Raw genomic sequence first — 25,475 nt, forward strand, 5'->3', positions numbered from 1 at the left:
GAAAATTACTCAAAGAACTTTATCAATAATAGATTAAATCATACAGAACATTCATATTCTTTCAGCAATTTCTCTCTTTCCTTTCGCCGTTTCTCATCTTCTTCCAACTTTTTCAGCCTCTTTTTCTCGTAAAATCGTTGTCTACATGCTTTCAATTTCTCCAATTTTTCTTGTCTCGAGGCTTCCGTTTCTTCTGGTTTCGGTTGTTTCTGCTTCTGTTTCAGAACCTTCAGTGCCATCAATTCCTTCAATTTCTGATCTTTTCGCTGCTCACTCAATACTTTTTTCAGCTCAATAATCCTATTCCTCTCAATCATTTCTTTTTCTAATTTCTCTTTTCTTTCCTTTTCTTTTCGTTTTTCTTTAAATGAAATCCATATTGCCTCATCAATTTCAGCTTCGATCACATCCAGTGGTGGATCAGTTTTCCAGCTGAAAATTGAGAATATCAGAGGGAGACTTCGGCAAGCAAGCCATAAGCGTCTTTTTTTAAAATTCAGAAATAGTTTCGCAGTCCCTTGAGAAAAGAGACTTACAATTCCAAGGGGAATGTCTTCGTTTTCTTCTTTTTCTTCTTCTCTGTAGATGGCTTCTCGACTTTTGGAATCTTTTTGGGTTTACTTGGTTTTTCGGATTCCTTCTTCGCCTCAGCTAACTCGGGATTGTCAATTGCAGTCGACATGAGATTGAAAAGTTACAAAGTGACAGAAAAAGAAGAAGTTGGAAGCTGAAACCACGTGGAGAATTCTAATACGAAGAAGGAACATGTGGATGTTTCAGAGGGAGGTCACGTGGAAACAGCAACATTAAATTCAAGAAAAATATGAATTCATTTTTCTTTGCAAACGTGAAATTCCTTCAAAAAACAGTTACAGACCTCTAATATTTTTTGTTCTCTCTCGTCACTTGTATATAGATACGATTTTTATTCCGATCAAGCATTCTAATTATAGCTTTGACTTAATTTTCGAGATTTCTTCTTACATTCCTCGCGGAAAATCCACTGTCACATCTCGATTTCTGAAAAAATTCCAAAAAAATTGGGAAGTTAGAGCTAATTTGAACAGAAAATGTCAATGGAGACGTTTATTATTTCAATTTTATTTACAGTATTGTCGATAACACTCAGTTTGTTTTTTTTAAGAAAAAATTATGCAAAGTTGAAGAAAAGCTAATTAAGAAAAATGAAAAAGGAGAGAAAAGCGACAAAAACACCGTTCAGGAATGTGTTGTTTTGGATGGAAAGGGTCTAATGGGTCTAGTTGAAATTCAAGAAAAATGGAAAGAAAATAATTTAAAGTCACACGGATTGACTAGATCTTTTGGGGGATTCAGATGAAAATGAAGGTGAAAAATTAAAGCAAGCATTTAAGAAAAAGAGAGAAAAGTACAGAGAATAGAGATTTCAATTATTCTTTTTTGTCATTTGTAGCTGTTCCTGATTCAATTTCAGTCAATGCAATGACATCTTTCTTCTCAGATTCCGTTATTGTTATCTCTTCATCATTATCTTCCACGTAGGTGTATTGCATGGCTGAAAATAATTAAATAAATACAGTAACCCCCCAGTATGAAACTCACCTAAAAGAATAAAGACACCCATGACTATAACCATGAGAATACTGTAGAAGAAGAATTCCAATGCTGGGTGTGGGATGAGACGAGTTCCAGAAATCATCATATCAATCAGATTTCCAGCGAAAACAGTCAGAAGCCACATGGCTGTGAGAACTGATTTCATGTTTGGAGCAGCTTGAGAATAGGCGAATTCCAATCCAGTTACTGATAACAGAACTTCTCCCAAAGTGATAATAACATATTGAGGAAGAGACCATAGAATGCTCACTGAGTTCGGACGGACCTGAATGATGTTGAGTTAAAAATAACTTAAAATATGTTCTCTGAACTTCCAGACAGGAATTACTTACCAAAAGATTGAAATCATCCTCAGTTGTTGATGGATGAATGTGAAGAACGTGAACAGCTCCCATTTGCGCCTGGAATGACATTATGAGATTACTTCTAAAGTTGTTTTCCCTTACATTCAAAGCAACAGTATTTGCACAATCAGTTCCAGAGCAATTACCCTTTGGTCCCCAATACAATCGAACGTTTGGATCACTGATAATTCCAGGGATCACATCAACATACGATCCCGATTTGAGTTCACAGCTGCTCAGAATCTTTCCTCTGAAAAATAAAACTGTGAAACTTCGAATAATGAAAGTCTTTACTTTTTGTTGATTGCATAAACCAAACTATTCTCATCATCTTTAGCAGTAACGACGAATACACGTGTTGCTCCATTGTCAGTTTTCTCTACTTTGTAATCGAATTTCACAACTTTTCTGAAATTTGGGAATTATTGAATTGATATGGTACATGTTGCGCTCTACTGCACCGGTCAATAGAGCACATATACAACTTACACTCCTTGTTCCAATCTAAAAACTGCCATCACGTATCCCTTGTTTTGAATTGAGATGTCAATATCTTGTGATTCGTTTTTAAGTCCAGTATTGAATGTGTAGATACCAGCATCTAATTCTGTTCTTCCCTTTGGAAGCATTCCGTCTGAAAGTGACTAGTTCAAATATAGAAAAAGGTAAATCTAACTCACCTCCAATAAGTTTTCCATCATTTTTATATCTGAAATCAGTGATCAAACTCTCGTTTCCAACTCTTTGCAAATAAACTCTTCCGAGTGTTGGTGGGAATTCCATTGTCTCATTCACTTTGAGCTGAAAATATGTCTTCTAATTTTGTTCCGATTTAAAAGAAATCTTACCTGCAAAACTCCAGCGATAGCGAACGAGAAAGCTGTCAAAAGTCCTCCAACAGCCATTTTTCTCAATGGAGTCACTTTGGTTACTTTTCTCAACGCTGGATAGACCCATCCTTCGAAAATTGGAACCAAGATGAGAACACAAATTGGATTAATTGCATGAATTTGTTCAGGGAGAATCGAGAAATGACCGACTCTTCCATCGAGACGACGTGCTTGGAGAACCCACGTGGATCCTTGTTGATCGAAAAGAGCCCAGAAGAAGATGAGAGGACAGAAGATGACGGCAACATTCAGGAGACCTCGGACAGAGTCAATCATCTTTTGGGAGTGTTCTGGAGCTGCGTGATCAAGCCAGTGAGTTACAGGTTTGTCACGGGATGCTCTGAAACGGAAAAATGTTAACTTACTTTGAATTATATTCAATCTAACTCACCCTCCAATCATTTTTCTCAATGAAGTGTAGATTACAGCAATAACTTTACTTCCGACATTTTCCTTGCTCGGTGGATATTTTCTGTATTGAGACCATCCCATCAAAAAGAGAATCAAAGCCAATAGCATCAAAACCCCTGGAACTCCGAAAGCTAATGGGAAACAATGTTGATTTCCGAAGCATTGAACACGTCCACGAAGGATTGGAGTTATGATAATAGCGAAGAGAGAACCTCCGTTAATGGCAAAGTAGAAGAATGAGAAGAACTGGGAACGGAGATCTTTTTGATCTTCTGTGAACTGAAATATGAATGGATGAGATACTAGAAAGGAAGAAGTAATAGCTTACTTGATCAGCAGCAAATGCAGAAACACACGGTTTGATGCATCCAGTGGCAAATGCAATCACAAAAAGTCCAGAGAAATCAAGTGAAGATCTGATTGGATAGGAGAGGAATGGAACGGCTCCCATGGATAAAAGGACATGGCCAACGACATAGATTGAGGATCCATATAGAATTACCTGGAAATTGAGTTCAGGTTAACCAACTTCCGTTCTCTAGTTCCTCAATCCGAGACTCGTCCGGACTACAGTAATCCTCTCTTCACAACTATTCTCGAGTAAACCAATTCCTCTAATCCTATCATTGAAGTCTTCTTACCTTGAACCTTCCAAACACGGAATCTGCCATAATTGATCCAATTAGGGGAGTGAGATAGGCAATGCAGGTAAAGAGATGATAGACGAATGTTGCTTTACTGGAACAAAGTTTATGACTTCAGGAAATGCGTCTAGATAATGATACCTGGGTGAGAATTCATGTTCTGTGATCAGATAGATGAATAGAATTGTTTTCATTCCATAGAACGAAAAACGCTCACAGAACTCATTACCGAGCATGAAGAATACCGCCGGTGGGTATCTGAAATTCAGTATGATTTCAACTGGAATTATCTAAGAACACTTACGATCGTAACTTTTGGAGTAAACTTTTTTCCTCCATTTTCAGAAGTTTTTAATATTTTGAAGTTATCAGTTTTGAGGTTTGTTTTGATTATTGTACCCAGTTGATTCTTGTTGATTACTGTGTTGAATCTGAAACTTTGAGATGCTTCCAAAAAAAGAAAAGTTCAAGAGTCAAAGGAGACAGAATAACTATTAAACTGGGAGGAAGAGGATGTCCTCGAACGTCAAATTGGCAAAAGGAAAACGAAAACCAACTACGGAATGAAAAAACCAACGGTGATTGGTGGATGAGTGAAGAAATAGTATGGGTATCATGAGAGACGCAGAGAAAAAACCGAGGGAAGAGGCGGAATTAATTTTATGGTTAGGCTAATGGACAGAAATGGCATTGACTTGACCACGATGAGGCAAAACTGAGAAAAAGGTTCGGTTTTGAAACTATCGGAGTGAGATAGAGAAAGGAAGAGAAGTATACTGTAGTATTGAGGGTGTTCCTAGATCTGAGTTACTATAAATTACAAGAATCCAGCACGTCGTCTACTCGTCTAGGTATTCAGACATACAGTAGTAAATATGGAAGAGATTTTCAGAAACATAGTTTTTGTAACCTTCTTCTTCGTCACCGGAATCCAGGAAACGACGACGGAAGTTGAAAATTTGAAGAAATTGAAAGAAGAGACAGAAAATGGAATTGAATCTTCTCCATGGCAGACATCTTTATAAAAAGAGAAGAAGGTTGAATTGAAGTGAGTACTAGACTGAAAGACCGCAAGAAGATAAACGAAGAGGTACTCAAATGAAAAAAAAACTAAACTTATCGAGAAAGAGCTTTTATAAAATTGGATCGAAAATTCCTCTTTTTCGCAGCTTTTCTGGTTTATTTCCCTAGAGATAAGTGAAAAGAATAAGTGAAAGTCAATAGTTATTGAGAGGGTTGGTCCCGACTTTTATCGGTCGGGAGGGCTTGAGAAATGACCGAAATAAATCGAAGTTTTGAAAAAAGTGTGGACATTTTACAAGGTTTTTTCTATGGGTGGTACTTTGAAACTGGTATGTTTCGAATTAACCTTTATAGTACTAGAGAATGTTAATACAGTTTCATGACATGATTAAAGAAACCCGTTATAGTTGATAAAACCTAATTCAGTACATGAATTTTACACATTTTCCACATTTTCTGGTAGGACACTGGTACTGTATTTCCCTGAAAACTCCATTCCGAGTCAACAACTGAAAGCTCAGCCAGCTCAAAAATATCCTCATTCTCTCTCTTCTATTTCCATTTCTCAATCATTTTTTCTGAGTCTCCGCTTTTGGGAATGTGCAAACATACTCATCTTTTTGTCTCCATCTTCCTATTCTGCTCCTACCCAATTTCTTGTTTGTTATGTCCTTTAACATAAGAGAGAGTGAAACGAAAAAAGGCAAAAAGAAGAAGCGAAAAATCAAGGAGACGGATAAAAGGTGTGGTTTTGGGAAAGAAGATTTGTTTGAAAATTCGGAACAAGATAGGAGCAAAAGCCCAGAATGGACTGCTGCAGCCTCGGTTTTTACAGAGATTTCATTGGCTCCGCCTTCTTTTCTGGAGGCGGAGAGGATGAAGGTAAACAGTAGTTTCCTGCTAAGGAATCAACGCTTTTGTGATACAAGTTATCATTCCAGAACTAGAATAAAATTCTGCTGTCTGAGGGCGAGTCTTAAGATCAAGCTTTTAAACCTTTCACCAATTCTTTTTATATCTTTGAGAGCTGTTCGGCTAGAGATACAGAGTAAATCTCTTTTTGAATCAACCCACGCTGCTTATAATTGATGTGAGACTCTGATTAATTATGAATAGAGAGAATTATGACACATTTAAAGAAGAAGAAAAAGAGAAGAATTCCTGAAATAATTGTTAATAATAGAATAGAAAAACCAGCGTTCTAATTGTTTTTAACTCGAGACAAGAGAATGAAAAAACTGTTTTAATTCCAACGGAGAAAGATACTTTTGACTGTACAAATAAAATAAGTAATTTCTCATCTTCTAGAACACAAAAACGTCTATAAATTCAATTATTGAGAGATGGCACAGTGCCTGTGGGCATGTCAAATAGAAGAAAAACAATCATATTCAATTTCGGAGTGTCAGAAGACAATATTCTTTTTCTAGACTTTCTTTCTCGCAGTATTTTCAACTCTTACTGTACGAAAGTGTCAAAAAACTCATCAGGAATTTTGGAGGAGAAGCAGAGAAAATTCTGCAAAACAGTCTGCAAATAAAATAAAAGGATGAAGTGAAGAAACGAAAAGAAAGAAGAAAATAGTCAAGGAAAACTGGGAGAAATTGAAATTGGTACGGTTGATTAGGTCCACTTTTTGTTGCCAACACACTGTTTCGTCATCAAATCGAAAGATGAGAAATTCAGGGTTAAGTTTCGGAAAAATTGGAATTCTGAACTCTACTGGATCAAGTTATTCGGGAGAAAGAAAAAGAGGTATCGGTTTTCAAGGTTTTTTTTTCAGATTTCTGCACTTTGAGATTAAGAGTGGAAGACAAATTAATACGGTTTCATACACTTTACAGATGATTTTCTTCTTTTTGCAGAACTATCACTAGTAACTTTTTTAAAGTGCAGTGCTCACATTAAAATTTAATAATTTAATTTCTTTCACAGATCTAGAAAAATGGAAAACTGTCTCTTTATACATGAGGATTCGAGTTGATCGAAACACAAAAAATATCCGAAAATTCGAAAAAATTGGTTCTTTGATGAAGATACCAACCCTTCTTGTCTACAGTTTTACCCCCTGCCGTCGCTATTTTTATCCGATCAAAAGGACACTTTTATATGAAGAAAAATGAAAAAAGAGGAATAGACAAAGACACAAAAAAACGATGAATGAAATGAAAAAGGTCGAGATTTGAATGGGAATCGGAATGGGGAAGTTGGGAAAAAACGAGGGAAATGAAGTGAATGAGTAGGAGGAAATGAGTCAAATTTTTTTGAATTTTGTATGAATGAAATTGAATAGACACTGGGATTCTGGAACGAAAAGAACTACATACTCAGTAAAATTCTATATTATTCTGGTTTTACATTCAGAATACGAAAAGCTTCTCTATCCTGAAGATCTCCTACACCTCTTCTTGATTTATGACACATTCTCTACTGAAACATGCTATTTTCTTTGATGAACAGGCACGCATATCATTCAGAAACATACAAAAAATGTTTTGTGATGAGCTGTCAAATTTTATTTCCAGCAAAAAACGATGGGTGTCAAATTTCCTCTTTAACTGAAGAATTAAGGTTTATTTAATGCTATTGAAGGAACTATTTGACGTTGAACACCATTAAAAATACTGTTAAAAATAAATTCTTAAAAATTGCTTCTTTGTTGTTGAATCAAGCCTGAAAATCATTTTTATACTCACTTTACTCTCAGATAATCACAGCGGTTAGACTGTTCTCAAGAATGGGTACCGATAAGGTTGTGATTTTCATCTAAACGAAGCGTATCAACTCACAAACATCTAAAACATCACACCTCGAAGCGCAGAAAAAAACATGAACTGACTAGACAGATATCCTCCATTTTTTTTGACCAAATAAGAAGAAAAGACATCTGATGACACAAGAATACAGAAGACAGCTGATTCGAGGGGAGAACAAGCGCATGATGATAAGAGTGGATAAGAGATAAGGAATGGAATGAGGGAAGTCTATTAGTGATAAGGGAAAGTTATTTTAGAACACCGCGAACATTGACTTCTTCGAGATTCTTGAAATCGCCAAGGAAGGCATGTGATGGATAAGAAAAACATGATTAAACTGATGATTATTGTGGGTTTCTGATTCTTTTGTTTTCAAGAATTTGGTTTCTGATGTAATTGGTTCAAAACTGAAATAGAGATGATACTATACTCAGGAAAGGGTACTCTCTTAATTGGTCAAAAATCAAACTAATTGCATTCCAAACACTTTTTTTAAAGTAAAATTAATGTTTCGAAATGGAAGCTTTCTGAATTTTGGATGGTTAACTCGGTGTCTTGAAAATTATGGAGACTGAACTTGTGGACTAACAGACTTCTTATACAGTTCCTGTCAAAAGTCTATTATTTTGGATGCACTTTTGTTCTTTGTACTCAATTTTTTTTTAATCTTGGAAACCGCTTTTGAAATATTCACCGAAACGTTGTGACTTGAGGGAGAAAACACTACAGCACGTTCCAGATTAATTTGAAGGAATTCATGGAATGAAATGGTTCAAGAATTCCCGTATTTCAATTTATATCTAATCTGAGGGAAAATTCTCTGAAATCCCAGATCAACAACTTCTCTCGTTCGTTCAACCAATGAGATGAACGCTCCAATTCTATCAAGTCAACATCCATAAATATAGGTTCCTCCAAACAGATCATAAAACCTTGAAAAGAGGGAAAGACGAAACCAAATATTATGACTGATAGGAAGAGAAAAACCAAATCTAATTTCCTTTTTAATTTCTATTACTTCTGCCCTTCTTCTTCTTCGTCTTTTTCTTCTTCTTCTTCTCCCGTTCCAGTTTCTTCTTGTATACATTTTGTTACAGTTACACTGTACTGTAGTAAACTAAAAAAAACAAATTAAAGAAAACGAGAATCTGAAAAATAATCAATGAACGGACGAGAGATTATTCAAAAGCGAAATGAAACGAAAGCCACCAAAAAACGGAAAAAAGAGATGATTATGTCATTGATTATTTTCTTATATCATGTTATCAGACATGATTTATAAGAAAATAAAGAGATAGAGGAAGATGATGAGATGATGGCATGCCCCCGGGGGTTGTAGAAGATGGTCACTTTCACTTTACATTTTTATTCGATGAACAAAAATTACATCTTGATAGATTATCTTTTTAATAATTCAACATATCACGGACACACCTTTGAAGAAACGGTAGGATTGATTCAAGGCTCATAATCTGGAAATGATGTCTAGCAGTACTACCACATTTTTGAAGAAAAAGTTTTTGTCCAAGTATCTGAATATCTTACCATAGCTGAAGCGTCCAGTAACAAACCAATCTGTGTTCCGACCAATTGAACACTGTAGTTTTGAATTATTTGGTTCTGATGTTATCCAAGATCTCGAGACCCAGAAACCCAGAAACCCAAAAACCCAAAAACATTGAGCGCAAAGATTAGAATCTCTCTTTTCCAGTCAATTAGGCTGATTCTTTCACAAACGAAAAAGTAAAAAAAAAACCAACTCGAAAAATTAAAAATTCTACTTGTATTTGTTCGGAAGACTCGCGTGTCTCTCCGAGAAGTCTCCATGAAGAATTTCCGGTGAATTCATTGTCAGACATACAGAAAAAAGAAATGAAAAGTCTAAATGAATTTTGAGTCATCGAAATGGAGATAAACCCCTTTTTTGTCATTTACCAAATGAGCTCTTCTTCTACATTTCGAAGCTTTCTCTCTCTATTTTGAAGCCAAAAAAGGAATGTACTGCTCAGACTGGATTAGGTTACTAATGGAATATAGTCTTCTGAATTCTAGCCTTTTTCCGTCTTCTGAAATAACAAAACAACAAAAAATGAGAAGAAACAATGTTTATTAACGATTTTTAATTAAAAAAAGGAAATTTTGGCTTATAAAAACTTAAGGCAAACCGGTTTACACACATTTTAAGACACTAAAATTCTAGCTTTTTTAAAACAAAAAGAAAATGATAAAAGCTCTATAAGTATATTTTTCAATAAGTATCTATCCAGAAAAGAAAGATTTGAGAAGTTTTTTGGTGGGATGAAACGAATCAAAAATGTACATGTATTCAATTGAGAAGAACCAATAAAAACGGGGATGTTGAATTTAAAGTATGTTGGGTGAGTGTGATACTGTAGAGGTTTTGAATCAATCGGATATTCTCTTATCTTCTTGATAAAACACCGTGAATTGCACCAATTTTCATAAGGCCACCATCTGATGTTCCAGGTGATAATGATAGAGAAATACTGCGATGTTGTGGAGATGTTGATGGCGAGGTCAAAAGCTGAAAAAGAAATGGAAACTAGCATCATTATTCACTTTTCAATCAAAATACCTCTGCCCGAGTCAACACTCCCTGCCGAAGACCGAGGGCCAATGGCTGATCACCTGGTTTTGATTTCATGTTCTGTATCATTCTGACCCCGTAAGCGACGCTGAAATCCGTCCAACTTGTGTCATGTGATTGACGACGACTCTGAAAATTATGGAGGGTTGATTAGAATTCACTGCAATCAGAATATGGGAATGGGACATAAATGTTAGGGGAATCAACTACTGGAAAGTTAGTTTTTCTAGAGGAGAGATGAATGACACAATACGGAAGATTTAAGAAGAATACGATGAATATGGGGAGAGAATGAATACTCGATATCTGCAAAAATTGGAGAAGGAAACTTGCTCCATTTGAGACAATCGTGAGTTTTCTATCTTAATTTTGCTGAATCTGTTCGCACTCTCGCATCTGATATACTATCTCATTCATTCTCCCATTTCTCTAGAAATTCGATAGAAAAAGAAGAAAAGAGAAATCTACCTGACTACCAAAAAACTGTTGCTGATCGATACCTTTCCGCTGACAAAATGCCGCAAACTCCTTCTGCACCTGAAACTAAGAGAACACTTTTAGAGTTAGTAAAAGCTCATTAATAGTTTGTAAATCACCTCTTCCCTAGCCTTGATTACTTTCAAGGAGATATCCAGATCACGAGTTCCAGGCATTCCCGGTTGTCCGAGCTTTGGTTCAGCGTATGATGACGTATCTTCGACGGCGGTCGAAGGAATGTCAACGCTGTGAGCAAGTGGACGATTACCTGAAACGTTTTGAAATGAGAACATACATCTGCAGAAAAGGGGCTCACCAATATGCAATCGTTGCAACTTGCTCAAATTGCTCTTGCTCGGACTAGTACACGGAATATATTTACGCGCCACAATTGGTGTGGACACGGCTTCTTCGCTGGGGAAGCTGGAGGTTTTTGTCTGAAAATAATATTTTTTGAATAGAAAAAATTCAGAAATTCAAATTACCTCTGAATCGATATTGTTGATTCCAGAGACAGAAGGAGTTGTTGCAATTTCGTCATTAGGTAATGATGATTCACTGAAGATGTCAGTGCATGATGTGCTGGCATCACAGAGAGCAGCCAATTTTGCAGATGTGGAGAAAATTGGTTCATTGATTGAAGGCAATGGAAGCTTCTCGGATTGCTCAATTTCAGCAGCTAAACTCATTGGACCTGCATCAATTCCGCTATCATTTGCATAACTATCTCTTCCAGTCAATACTGTTAATTGAGTTGAACGCCCCGCTGGTGAAAACTCAGAACTTTCCATTTCAGAAGCAAGAGAATCATAGAGAGAGTCATATGACACTGAAATAATAAAATTGAATAGGGAATGAAACGAATAATCACTCACTTCTCAAGTTTCCAGTGCTCCTTAATTTGGTTAATTCTGATTCAGTCTCCGCAAAATTAGCCATCAGTTCCGCATATTGATCTTGAATATCTTTCAGTTCTGATTGCATTGTGTCATGTCTTTGAATCATTTCAATTAGAATTGCACCCATTTCGTCTTTTTCCATTGAGATCTGAACATTTAAATGAGAAACTTTTTAAAAAATTATCCATTTCATGTCGAATGAAATTTAAAATCAAAACTACAAATTTAGGAAACAACTCACCATCTTTTCTTTTTTATCCTTATCAGCCAATTCACTCATCAATCTTCCAGTTTTCTCATATTGTTGACTGAGTTCTGATGTTTTCTGCTCAATCATTTTTTGCAATCCCATCACTTTATCATTTGCATAATCTAATTGTTTCTCTAATTGAAAAGTATTACTCTTTTGAGCAACAAACATGGCCGTTTCCTGACGAAGTAGATCACATTCTTGACGCAGTCTGAAAATGAGCAGATTTCAATGATTTTCTGATCAGAAACGAGATAATCTTATGTATCAAACACCCAATGTTTCTTTTCTAATCCTAATCCTATCAATGTCTTTTCCCCCTTTTTCAAACCTCCCCCTCTCTACTATCAGTTACGATAGTTTATTTGACAAACCTCTCATTTTCCGATTTTGTGGATTTAAGACGTTCTCGAAGTGTCTCGTCGCTATTTGATCTGCAATTAGAACATATTATTTGACCTCATTTTTTATAAACTCGAAATTGGGCAATTTAGCAAAACGGAAAATTGAAAAAATTTACCTGGGAACTCCTTCATCGTCTAGATGTGAATAGACTCTGAGCAACTCGATTCGTTGATTTAGTTCATGTTTTAACTGAACTATGGTGTCCAAGTTCTTATTGACACTTTCTTCGAGAAATTCATTTCTGAAAAAAGGTAAATTCTTTTGAAAATAAAATGAGAACATGTTTATACAGTGTGATTTTTTTTGCTCGAACTGGCTACAGTCCCAATGTTATTTCAACTGAAATTCCTTTAACCATTCCTGTATCTGACCTCCTGCCCTACCAAACAAATAGCCTAACACAATGAATCTGGACCCTTCTTCCCTCTACTAATACTCTTATTCTCTTCATTTCCTCTTCATTAAAACAAGTGTAATTGATACTTGAGAATCAACTAATTAGAAGAGAGAGAGACCACTCACTTTGTTTGAAGATCTTTGTTTTGCTCCAACAACGACTGACCGATTTTTGCAGCGAGTTCGAGATCTCGGTCTTTCTGAAATACATGTAATGGAGCTGAGGATTGTTTAAGGAGCCTGGACAAACCTTCTCTAGAACAACCATAAGTTCATTGCAGTCGAGCTCATTAAGAGCACACGGCAAATTAAGGGGAGTTGAGTTTCGAGATGGAGTTGGGCTCATTCGGCTGACAGCCCAAACATTCGAAAATCTGAAATAAAAAGGAATTGATCTATGAAAAATGAAAAATCATCAAAGAAACTTAAGAGAAAAAACGGGCGGTCTCTCTCTCCCTTACTACCAAGTGTTTGAGAAAAAAGAAATAGAGAAATAGAGAGAAAAATAGTAACAATACGCTTTGTGTCTCCTCTTTTCGAATGTGTGTTTGTACTTTTAGTACCGAGAAATACGAGAGAGAAAAGAGCGGAAATTAGATAGAAAAGTGAACATGTGTTTGGTTATCAATGTATTTTATGATGTTGTCGTTGGAAAATCAAATTAGAATTAAAGAAAAATGTCAGTGGAGCGTACTTGTGGTACTAGCAGAATCAGTTTCCATGGAAGAAAATGGAACTTTAGAGTTTCAGAAGAATTTCATAGAATGGTTTATTACAATTGTTGAGGAGCTGTACACTCTGAAAACATGAACTGTTTCTCAGAATTCATTATGATATTCAGACATTTTCAATTTATTCTCAGACATTCGTAGAATCGTATATTGAACTGATTGTTATGAACTGATTGTTTACCACCTTGAAAACAAGAACAAATTCGGAATTTTCTGATCATCCATAGAAGTTATTACTCGAAAACAGAGCCGACGTCGTAGTTTTATGAGCTCATATGATAATGAGTCATTGATTAGAAATGTTATCAGTAAAGCGTGTTTATTGAATAAAACAACAATTTGACAATATTTTTTGTAGTTTTGTAACAACTTCTATTAAATTTTTCAACCGATTTCCGGTTTTCTCATGAATAATTGAAGAAGAAGAAATGTGGTTTTTGACAGGTGGAAATGCTCCGACTTGACATTTAGTTCACATTTATCCACGTACTGAATTTTCGGAAGTGATAATAGTTTCATAGATTCGGAATATTTTGATTTGTCCTACAAGAATATTGTTGCGAATTCTGAAAAGGAACACCTAGAAAAAATAGCAAAAAAAAGCAGATGGATTGAGTATCTCGTCAATTCTTAAGCTTCTACTAATCCGTATGATTCGGAATAGATTTTCAATGGGGCTAAACGGAGGAATGAGATGAAAAAGAAAAGAAAAAATGATGAGGAATGCGTAGGAGAAGCAGAAATGAATGAGGCGGAAAACGAGGAACTGAAAAAGAAGAAGAAACAATTTTCAGATGGAACGCCCTTATGAAGGAATGGGAATGTGGAGGAGATCATGTCGAGAGCACAAGAAAAAAACGACCCGGAAACATCAATCCAGATGAAATTCGAAGAGAAAAGCCAAGAAATCTAAACAAAAAAAGAAAATGTTCTGTCTTTTGAATATATATAAATGCGCACAAGATATATACACAAACAAGAGAATATATATTCAAATCAAACGGAGATAGGTGTCGTCTTCGTGTGGCGGCTCTCTTCGGAAACCAAACAAATCTTCAGAAAATGCGAGAGGATATCTATGACAGATTGACCCTTTTCCCAGAGAATAGGTGCGAGAAATGAAATCGTAATAAAGTTTTCTTATGAAAATAAGGGGGAAAAGCTCGACACATTCTAGAGGGAAAAGGGACGTGAGAAATGGTTAAACAATGTGTAAAAGAGAGAAAACGGTACATTTAGGTAAACATGTTTTAGGTTTAGTAGTCTCTCGGATATTTGTGTTGTATCTTTTGTGTGTATTTTAAGGTTTTCAATATGAACAAGGAACAGGTGTGAAGAGAGAAAAGAACATGAGTTTAACAGAAAACTACACGTAACTTGTAGGTTTGAAGTCAACGGAATGACGTATGTTAGTACGGATCAGAGAGGTTAGAGGTTACATTGAATTGGAAGCAATACGGCATTTTGGAAGAGCACATAAAGGCGTCCGTATTTTAAAAACTGTTTAGCATACCGCATACGGTGGAGAAATGTAAAGCATGCATCATTACGATTACGGTAACAATGAAATTTAAAAAAAAAACATAGTCACTTTAGAGCATTAGAAGGGGTTGTTCTATTACAGGTAACACAAGGAATACAAAAAATACAAACTTTGGCAATGTTTTTGACTTCGGAAACAGTTAAAAGTATGACTGGTTGAAACTGTACCAATAGAACTATTGAAATGAACAGGTATGTCATATGGTTTCCGTCTCAAAAATCAGAGAAAGGGTACGAGGAAAGACGTTCGAATAAGTTCTGAGTAAATGGCGGTTGTCACTTTAATCTGGTCTGATCACGTGGCTAATAGGGGAGAAACAGAAACAAATTAGCAACATTTTGGAGGAAGACAATTAACAAAAAATGACGTATTTACAGAAAAAAATGACAGGTTTTTCAGTTTTTGGAAGAAGGAAATATGTTTTTGTGTCTCAGAGGCGATAGTGTTCGGTTGGATTGAATTTAAAAAACCGAATGATCCGATACAGTTATAAAATTGCTCCGTTAATTTCACTTGCTTCTGGCCTCTAGATAATTAACTGTTTTGATAGATAAGCGATAGTTTATAGTCAGAAATCGAAATATCTAGATATTCCAATCGAATAATCTCAAATTAAAACCCAAAATTCATAGAAATCAAAAACCAAACCGTGACCTCATTTACCTCTTATTTCGACAACTGTTTTGTCATCAGCAGAGAAAAAGATTATAGTCAACATAGCTTACCTCCTTTAAAATACTAATATAGACTTCTGTAATCAGATCTTCGAAAAGAACCTAATATCGCAAAAGTTTTGCAAAGCTAAACAGTTTTAGTAGAACGACCAAAAATAGGAGATGATAGTGATAAGAACACTACAAACATAAATTGGATGATTTTTTGATTGGAGGGAGAGAGAAAAAGAAGAAATGTGTCAGTGTCAATTGAAGTGTGTCGAGCTGGAAAATCATGGTATTCGAGTCGGAAAGAAATGAGAGAGATAAGAAAACAAAGTTCAAGAGAGATGGATGGAGAAACGTTTTCAGGGAAATACAGGGTTTTGAAGTTGAGAGGAGAAGGATACGGTAAGAAGTAAAACGAATTATAGAATTTCGAAATTCAAAAGGACTGATATCACATTATGGAATGTGAATGAATCATCTACTGTGAAAATATGATAATGTTAGACAAATTTTGAAGAAACCAGCCAAATTATATGTTCTAAAAATTAGGTTTTCAGATTCGTGTTCATCTTCTATAATGATACTCTCCAACTTTCCAACGGAAACTTTGAATGTACTGATTTTATTCCGTTCTTCCACTAATTCAAAATTCTAAACTGTTTTTGAGTTCTCTAGTTACAAATATACGACGATTAGACTTACGCATCTAGAATATCCAGTATCCGATCCATATCTAACTCCATCGAATAACGAATATTGATTCAAAAATAGAAATATTTTCTATTCTATTTCAGAATAACTCTCCCAGTAAACCGAAATCAATAAACTTCTGAACGGTATCTTAAAAATTCGAAGTGTAGGCGGAGGGAAGGTGCGTCATTTAACACTTTCTCTCCTTCTTCATTCTCTTTTTCTCTATGAGCAATCGGAAAGAAAAATAAAAGAAATAAAGGCGTACAAATTGGAATTGGAGCTCTTTTCTCCCATGTTTTCATGTCTTTATTTGCTCTTTATTCCTGCGTCGTCTACTTCTCCATTTTTTGATCAACTACAGACAGAGATTTTTCTTTTTCGGAGAGAGAGAAAACACTCGTCTGCTTCAATTGTATTGAATATGGAACCAAACGACTAGGAGCTTACGAATGAATAGAAAATGAATGGTAAGCAAAAGAGGAAACGGTTTCGTTCAGTAGAAACATATTCATGTTTTATAGAGAATACATGAATGATATTGATGTCAGAGGTCTGATATTGAAGGCAGTCAGATGGAAAGTCGTTGTTAATTCAAAGATTCGAGGTGTCTATCGATCGAAAATCTTTCATGAAAAGAAGAAAAGTTAGTTTGAAAAGAATCTGTAGAGGAAGAAAATCCAGAGTCACCTGACTCTTCAGCTCTTTTTTCGAAAAAAAAGGACGGGGTCGATCCAGGAAAGAAAGAGAAAATGTTTGCAAAATATTTCTCATTTTACTTCGAGACGGACATTTTTTGTAGGTGATAAATGCTAAAGTAAGAGAAAAAACAAGTGGTACTCAGATACATGTACCAAAATGGCCTATTTCAAACAACTTTCTGGACACAATTTTCTAACTTAAACCTACAATTTTCAAATGTTTCCTTGCGAGTGACGTAGTTAATGAACAGAATAAAAGTAGAGAAGTGAAAAAAGAGGGAAACGGGGAAGAGTGATAACCGGATTTCTACATGTTCACATTGACTCAACTCATACTTCCTCTACTCCCTCTCTCCTTGTTTTCCTCATTTTTTCTGTTTTTGAGTCAAGGAAAAAAGATCAGAAAGCGTTTGTTCACTCGGGAATAGGAAGTATTAACTTAATTTTTTGTCTAATCAAGGAAAACATTCGGGGGAAAACTGTTGAAATTGAGAGTATTGATAACTGGAAACAGCGTAATTCATAGCTATTTGGAGTAATACATGTGGCGTATTCTAACTAGAGAAATTGATAATATAAGTGAGTTCTATCGAGAATCGTTCAGAAAAAAACGGAAAAGGTTGCTTTGGTATTTGCCGTGTGAGAAAATGATTTCACGAAGAAAAACGTGACTCGTGTGAAAAAGAAGAAAATATCAAAAGAAATTAGGATATCAAGCGGAAAGTGTGAGTTTCGAGAGTCTTCTGAAGGTTTATCGAGAAGTTCGTATGACGAGTTCCTTCGAAATTCAACGAAACAACCCTTGTGAGAAGTTTCCGTTTTGAAACAGAAACCGATAAGATACATAGATGAAGAGTTTTTGGAAATTATTAAAACATCAATTTTCTTAATAGTCGTTCGAGGATATCATGAGAGAGAGAGAATTCAAGAAGTTGTCAAGATGTGCATATTTTAGTCTGTTATCAAATTCAAGCTAAGGAAATTTTATTCAGGGAAGAAGCATTTTTAGGAACGAAATAACTTAAATCATTTAAAATTCCAGAAAAGAGTGAGGATATCTCTTACGAAATTCTCGAGTGGCATCCTAGTAACTATACGAAAACAACATATTTCTCAAAGGAGACAAACCAAGTCAAGCAAAGTCATTTATCAAAATTGTGTGCCTTTCCAACTGGAACAAACTCCCAAAATAAGACTCAACAAATCTCAAAAAACGCTTAAAAGCGTAGGAATGACGCAATAGGAAGTAGGAAAGGCTGGGGTCGAGAAAGGACCAAAAAGTTGGAGACAGGGACCTCCAGAAGAAGAAGAAGAGCATCCATTGGAATGGAGATAGTATAAAAAAATGATGAGACGCAGATGTTGAAAGGAAGCTCACTTCTCTCTTTTTCTCTTCTTCTTCAGAAGGAAACAGCAGCCGCCTCTCCCGTAAGTGTTGAGAAAGCAGCCGCGCCCTTTGCTTCTCTAGACACTCTCTTGATTGGTAACACTATTTCTCTCGCGTCGCCCGTCTTCTTCTTCTCCGTTTAGTCGTTTACATCGTGTCGTATCACTTAGAAATGAGGGAAAGAGAACAATTGGATACAGAGAATCAGACATCTGAACTGAAACGGAGCAAAGGTTCGGAAAATGGTTTGCAGTAATAGGATTACTGTAGGGTAAACTAGAATGATGGAAGAGTTTCAACGTTATTCAAAACTTCAAAAAAGGGAAAAAGTCTGAAGAAGTGATATATGAGATACTCTAGACGTATCCTGCAAAGCGAGATCTTATTAGCAAAGTAGAAACTCTAAGAGCTTTTTAACTTTTGAAATCACCGAAAACTGTGAGGATTCCCTTTGTCCCTAAGATAAGATTATCCAGATTTGGTATAACTTCTTAATACGAATTCTATCCGAAAACAATCCAATACGGAGAAACCAACTAAAAACCGAATGCAATCAAAGCCACCCAGTCCATTGGAATTGCAAATTGGTCTCATAAATCAACCGTTTCTTTTTATGAAATGACCTATCTACCGAAAGAATATATTTTATTTTTTATTGCGTTTCTCCATCATAATTTATTGTGAGAACTGAAACCGGTTGATGTCAGAATTCTTTAGTCGGCTAAATATGGTATGCTCTACAATCAAAATATATTCAGGTGAGAATTTGTATGATTCAATCTTCGAAATAGAACAGATACTCAAAACAAAAGTTCATTCGAGAAAAGATTTATAGGTTTCTTTTGAAACGAATGAAATTTGAAATTTCGTGAGATAAGCAAGGCATCGTTTGAAATCTCAGCTTCTACTTCCCATTCAGTAATATGATAGTTTGTTCTTCTTTCTTCATTTCAAAGTTCAACAGAAAAGAAGAAAAGAAGGAAAAGGGATAAAGTTTCGAGTGAGTGACAAATAAAATCACTCTCACTAGTCAGCAGCAAAGTATCACTTTACAAATATTTCAAGATTTGGAATTCGGAATTTGGGACAACTTTGTAAAGTATGCATTCAGAGTAAACAATTGAAAGGGTCTAAACACGTTCCGTTTTCTAGAGTCAGGGTTACGGTAGCGTTATCTTAGAATGGAAAGCGACGAGATTAAGCATTTTTCCATTGGATCTCTGTGACATGACCTGACTGAAATTTGAACTGTAAGTCACCTAAGCGAAAAACGTTTTTACGGGAAGTACATTCTGGATGTTTGAAATAATAAGAACCAGCTGCTCTCATTTGTGTCAGTATAATTGATTGATTACTTCTCAGTTTCTTTTCTTCACAGACAATTTGTAGACATCGGATTAGTCTTCAGAAATTAGGAGACGAAGGGTTTCACTTGAAGGTTTTTCATGAGTTTGTGGAAATGGATAGATAACTTCAAGTTTTCTATAAGAGTTTCAATATTTGAAGAAATATTGTTGAGAACTAATTGTTACATATGAATATCTAAAAAAGGCCGAGATCTTGGAACAGAGAGTTTATATCTCTAGAACATTCCAGCTGATTGTGATCTATCACAGTGAATCTGAAAGAATGAGAATTTCAGAGACGCAATCAAAGAATGTCCATCTGTCTCCGTGACTACAAAACAAAAAAATGAAGAAGGAGAGAAGAGAAGAGTGTGATTCATTTGGACAGCCTTCCTCATGATGACAGGTCGGAAGGAAACGACCGAATTATGATGTCATTTAAGCGGCCGATTAAAAAAAAAGACTGTCTATACTTTTGACTGCGTATCTACTGAAACCATGATGTTTTAGTAGGAGAATTCGGAGTGAAACGAAGGGAAATCCCCCACTTCTAACACTTGTCAACTGTGAAATAAAGTGTTCCAAATTGGTGAAATCCGATTTGGATTTGGGGCACGAACGAAATAATTATTTGATTTTAGAAGATGATCCATTGAAAAAAGTTCAAAATGCAAAATCAATTGAATTGTTTAAGAATTTTGCCACCGTTTCCGCTCTCAGTACTAGTAAAATGTTTCCTTGACCCATCCTTTTTCTGCTTGGTGAATTCTCAAATGAGATTAATGAGTGGCCATTTGGTATCAGTTAGAACGAAGACGAAACGAGATTGAAAACGGAGATTTGGATAGATTCATCATTGGGTTCTAAAGTTTTCCTTCCTAAAGGATGAAAAATGTCACGAAACATCGAGAAGTGAGAGAATCACGGTTTAATGCATAAATTAAATGAATGCAGTGAAAATCGTTTTTCAGAATTTTGAGTTGCTTTCACTTAAGCAATTTTCCTGTTTTATATAGTTTGAGTACGGAGATGTACAATTGAATAAGGAGGAACAGCAGAATTAAAGTTATGCAAGGCGTGATAAAAAAGCAATGAAACATGCATGAATGCTACTTCGGGGAGAGAAAAACGAACTGGTCAAATAAATAAATATTTAAAAGTTCGCAATAAATAGTAGGTTACTCGAGAGAAGGAATTTCGGTTGTTTTGGGCAAAAAAAACAAAAATGAATGATGAAAGAACAACAGATTGAGATTTATTCGACACGTTTGTAAAGATAGATGTAGGCCAACTTCTTTGGTGGATCTTGTGAGAGAGCCACTTTTTCGTCGTTGAAGAGAACCCATTTTCCGTCTTTGAGCATATGAGCAACATAATGCCCAGAGTCCGGGCGAGATCCCATGTGTGAGATCATTCCGATCAACTTGTATTTTTCGGATCCATCTTTATAAGATTTCCTATTCGCTGCTTCAGTGATCGATGGTTGTGGAGCATCTGAACTAGATCCGGTGGCCGCTGTCTCGACTGGGATCTGAAAAAAAGACAAATTAGTAACATTTTATTCATGGACTAGTATCATTTTATTAATTAAAAATGCTTTTTCAAAACTCACAGTTTCCATATTGGTGAAAAGCCAGTCGACTGCCTCAGAAACAGTTGGAACTTGTTTCAGTGCATATCTAGCCTGATAAGGCGTGAATCCCATGTCAATAATCGATGCCACCAGATTCGGATCAACTTCTCCACGAGCAGATGGTGTTCCTGTCGGCATGACAAAGACGTCATTAATGTTTGGCTCGTCCATATGCTCCATCAACCAGTTTGTAGCCACCTGTGAGATCGATCATAGATTAGAAGTTAGACATATTTTACCTCGGCATTTCCGTTAGAGAAGAAAGCAGCTCGGAGACACGAATTTTCTTCGAATCCCATCACCATCAGCTCTCCAGCAACTGCACGAACATTGGCTGGAATTTCTGGGGCAGCTGGCTCGGATGGAGTTTCGACAGGAAGTAATTCCTCGCCTTCCAGCTTTCCGTGCCCACGATACGCAACTAGATCGAGTTCATCACTGACTTCGACTTCTACATCAAGTTTTTTCTGTACACCAAGATTGTTGTACGTGAACTTCTGTAAAAGAAATTAGAAAAAAATCAAATAACTGTAACGTACCGAAACTTGAAAGAGAAGATAATCTGGGAAAGTCTTCATCGTGATGGTATTTGTGGCTCCCTTCTGCTCTCCGGTGATAGGGGATTTGTATCCCTGAAACCAAAAAAAATATTTTTCGGTACGAAAATACTTACTTCAACGAATTGCACATCAAATGCAGCTTGAATTGCGGCACTCATATCAACCGTGAAACGGTTTTCCGTGTCCGGAATAGGCTTGAGAAGTGCCTGAAGCTAGTTAATGGATTAGAAACGTTAACTTATGATATTTCAATCATTACCTCTGGAATCGGCAAACGAAGGATTAGCTCTTCTTGTTCGGTATAACGAACTTTTTGAGTAGCAATATCTTCAAAACGATTCCATGTCTGAAATCTCAAAGAACCCGTTGGATCGATTACTTCGTCTTTCGAGTTCTGAGAGATTTTCTCGAAAAGGAATCTAATATACTCTTCGACGTCTTGTTGCTTAGCAGTTGAAAATTCAGCATGGTTTCCTGCAGCGACCCGTTTGAATTGCAGTGGCTTAATGTTATTGTGCTCAAGATCAGTTTCGGAAGAATAGTCTCCGCTGAGCATAGCACGAATCACTTTTGCGAATTGAGCGTTGAAGTCATTGTGGATCGTTTCGATAGGACAATTTAACAGAATATCAAGAGCTTTTTCGCTGTATCGAGTACGGAATGAGTCGACTTGAATAAGAGCTTGGAGTACCTGGGAAAAACGTAATAATTTTCATTAGCTTGAAAACTATTTTAAAAATTGTGCGTTTTCAAATTATGCTCACCGAGTTCATATAGCAGCTGCTTCCAGTGTTAATGAGTCCTGTGTACCCTGGCCCATAAACTGGTTCCAAAACAGCACCATCTTCAGTGCACCGAGCCCATTCCCACTTCTCATTCATGTCCAATTCCATCTCAAGTGTACTTTTGGCTGTTTTCTCGAGTTTGGAGGGATCAAGACCGAAGTGTTTTAGATGCTTCTCTAAATTCGGATCAATAACAGCATCGTCTTCATCGTAACTGTAGACGTCAATTGATTCAAGGTTCGAAGAAATTGTTCCAAGTTTCACAACGAGTGGATATCTAGATGATTGAGGAGGAATAAGAATAAACGAAAACTCGGTTTTGGCTTTCTCACCCCGTAGCAGCATAATAGTCTTGCATATGACCGTTTCCGTTAGTCTTCTGTCCGTCCGCAACGTACTGACTACGTCCACACCGAATAGCTCCGTCTGTCAAATTGATCCACAGATTTTCATCCAGTCCGCAATTTTCAACTTCACAATGCCATCCTGAGAGAGCAAGCCTTTTATCGTTATCATGTTGGACTAGATTAGAATGTTTTGTGATGAGTTTAATCTGAAAGAAGAATAATCAGGAATAAGCAACATTGAAACTCGTCTGACATCAGCATCCCAAGCGTTACTGGTAGATGACAGAAGCGCCAAACGCTCAGCGCTTGTTGAGTTAGCAATTGTTTGAATTGCGCTGGAAACAAGATAATCATGAGTTTTTAAAAGAAAACTTACAAGGGAATTGACTTTCCGTACCCGTTCAGAATTTTCTATAAACTTGCACACTGATAGTTTCGAGTCTGCTCTGAACAATGATGATAGTCAAAAAGTGCAAAACTCCCGAAAAAGTGGATTTTTTGCTCCAAAAGTTGGCTCATTTTTCATCATAGAAAACGCGAGTGCCACTTTGGGAGGACTATCGGGTTTGTGAAGACAACTAGCTGCTCTCTCGGTCAGCGGTTGAATGGCCACGTGGCAGAGTGGGGGACTGGTGGGAGGAAGGTCTGGGGATCGATCCCTTCACTTTTTCTTTTTTTTTGCTTTTTGAAAACCGACTGTGGAAAGTTAATTACAGCTTTTTCGACCTATTCTATAAAGTTTTTATTCCGTTTTGAACTATTTTCTACATTATCTGAACATTTGGAACAAAATTTTTTTTTGAGAAAGTTTTGTGTTCTCATGATCATTCATTGGTGGACACTCCTCTTTGCCAATTCTTTAATGAATCATGGTTTTTCAGTAGGTGTGCCGGATTCTTGCTGTACAGGGCCTTATTCATTCTAAATAAATATCTGATTCGAAAGTAGATGAGAAAATTTGGTTGACAAGCTTTCAAAAATGAGCGGGTAGCCCATGAGGAGATGAATGAAGGATCATGAGAACACAAAACTTTCTCAAAAAAAATTTTTGTTGCAAATGTTCAGATAATGTAGAAAATAACTCAAAACGGAATAAAAACTTCATAGAATAGGTCGAAAAAGCTGTAATTAACTTTCCACAGTCGGTTTTCAAAAAGCAAAAAAAAAGAAAAAGTGAAGGGATCGATCCCCAGACCTTCCTCCCACCAGTCCCCCACTCTGCCACGTGGCCATTCAACCGCTGACCGAGAGAGCAGCTAGTTGTCTTCACAAACCCGATAGTCCTCCCAAAGTGGCACTCGCGTTTTCTATGATGAAAAATGAGCCAACTTTTGGAGCAAAAAAACCACTTTTTCGGGAGTTTTGCACTTTTTGACTATCATCATTGTTCAGAGCAGACTCGAAACTATCAGTGTGCAAGTTTATAGAAAATTCTGAACGGGTACGGAAAGTCAATTCCCTTGTTAGATTAATTTACTCACTCTGCAATTTCTTGCACTCCTTGAACATTGAAAAACTGTTGCGAGTAGTTCGGATGAATTACGACACAGTATTTGTCCTCAAACTCGAACCTGAGACAGAATAAACGTTTTGAAAAACATAAGACAGTTTACTTTGGATCAGCATCAATTGTGAGCTTCGTCATTTTGTTCGTTGGCTCGCCATCAGCTCGTTCACCATCCACTTTCTCTTCAACGAAAACCTGAAAACACTGTATTCACTAAATCAGCATGTCGTTAGGCACCTTGGTTGATTCAAACTGCACATAAAGATTATTTCCAGTGTTATTCGCATAGATTTCCGCATGCTCTCTGCAGAAAGCATGATAATTCTTGAGATTGATGTAAAGACCGTCTGAAATAAGTAATAGAAATATTGTTTACATTTCGATAGCAAGCACCTTTAGTATGAGGGTCCTTGAAGCAGTAAGCGCATTGATCCTTAAAAACTTTTTGATCCGCTGAAGGCTTCGTGAAGACGCCTGACTCAACTGCGGTGCGTACGACGCTTTCGACGTCCATTACACCTGGAAACATCTTTAGAAACTATAACAGAAATAACGAATGGTTTAGGCATTGCTGAGTCATTTTTCGTAATTTAATTCCGAGGGTACAACAATTAAGGAATACAACAGGGTACAACTGACTTAAGGGTACACATCTGAAAGCTTAAACTGAAATTTTCCCCACAATGCAGTGTTTCCGCATTTTCAGCGGTTCAAGCAAAGTTTTTAGCAGTCCAAACACAGCTTACACTCACAGAAACTTGCATTTCGAAGCAAAATTAAAAAAAAAAAATATTAGCAAAGTTGTACCCTAAAATTGAAGAATTTGTACCCTTCAATCATTTGTTTTTCAAGTTTCGAAAATGACAACGGCTGATTCCAGTGTA

At 36.4% G+C, this 25,475-nt stretch overlaps 4 protein-coding genes across 4 annotated transcripts; all 4 read right to left on the bottom strand.

Annotated features, from left to right (window-relative positions):
- Window positions 1-38: 38 nt before the first annotated feature.
- Window positions 39-682, bottom strand: GCK72_001978 (uncharacterized protein; the record flags this gene model as incomplete). The annotated part of the gene is made up of 2 exons (XM_003114616.2): window positions 39-432; window positions 537-682. 2 exons carry the CDS (start codon window positions 680-682, stop codon window positions 39-41), a joined length of 540 nt encoding a protein of 179 aa, XP_003114664.2.
- A 727-nt stretch (window positions 683-1,409) lies between these two features.
- GCK72_001979 (uncharacterized protein) lies at window positions 1,410-4,224 on the bottom strand (the record flags this gene model as incomplete). Its single annotated transcript, XM_053723213.1, has 13 exons — window positions 1,410-1,534; window positions 1,582-1,861; window positions 1,929-1,997; window positions 2,043-2,190; window positions 2,235-2,348; window positions 2,430-2,574; window positions 2,621-2,741; window positions 2,789-3,170; window positions 3,222-3,520; window positions 3,570-3,743; window positions 3,883-3,979; window positions 4,027-4,143; window positions 4,190-4,224. The coding sequence occupies 13 exons, from the start codon at window positions 4,222-4,224 to the stop codon at window positions 1,410-1,412; spliced, it is 2,106 nt and encodes a 701-aa protein (XP_053591858.1).
- A 5,862-nt stretch (window positions 4,225-10,086) lies between these two features.
- GCK72_001980 (uncharacterized protein) lies at window positions 10,087-13,045 on the bottom strand (the record flags this gene model as incomplete). Its single annotated transcript, XM_003114581.2, has 12 exons — window positions 10,087-10,209; window positions 10,261-10,401; window positions 10,741-10,809; window positions 10,869-11,017; window positions 11,066-11,186; window positions 11,235-11,578; window positions 11,625-11,796; window positions 11,890-12,109; window positions 12,273-12,332; window positions 12,419-12,544; window positions 12,826-12,899; window positions 12,950-13,045. 12 exons carry the CDS (start codon window positions 13,043-13,045, stop codon window positions 10,087-10,089), a joined length of 1,695 nt encoding a protein of 564 aa, XP_003114629.2.
- Window positions 13,046-21,014: 7,969 nt separating this feature from the next.
- Window positions 21,015-25,105, bottom strand: GCK72_001981 (uncharacterized protein; the record flags this gene model as incomplete). Its single annotated transcript, XM_053723214.1, has 13 exons — window positions 21,015-21,290; window positions 21,372-21,590; window positions 21,695-21,889; window positions 21,932-22,024; window positions 22,072-22,158; window positions 22,212-22,643; window positions 22,717-23,014; window positions 23,070-23,290; window positions 23,338-23,419; window positions 24,566-24,655; window positions 24,698-24,786; window positions 24,829-24,938; window positions 24,985-25,105. The coding sequence occupies 13 exons, from the start codon at window positions 25,103-25,105 to the stop codon at window positions 21,015-21,017; spliced, it is 2,313 nt and encodes a 770-aa protein (XP_053591859.1).
- Between the last annotated feature and the right edge of the window lie 370 nt (window positions 25,106-25,475).

This window comes from Caenorhabditis remanei, chromosome I (genome assembly GCF_010183535.1).
Source record: "Caenorhabditis remanei strain PX506 chromosome I, whole genome shotgun sequence".
In the NCBI taxonomy this organism is placed as follows: domain Eukaryota; kingdom Metazoa; phylum Nematoda; class Chromadorea; order Rhabditida; family Rhabditidae; genus Caenorhabditis; species Caenorhabditis remanei.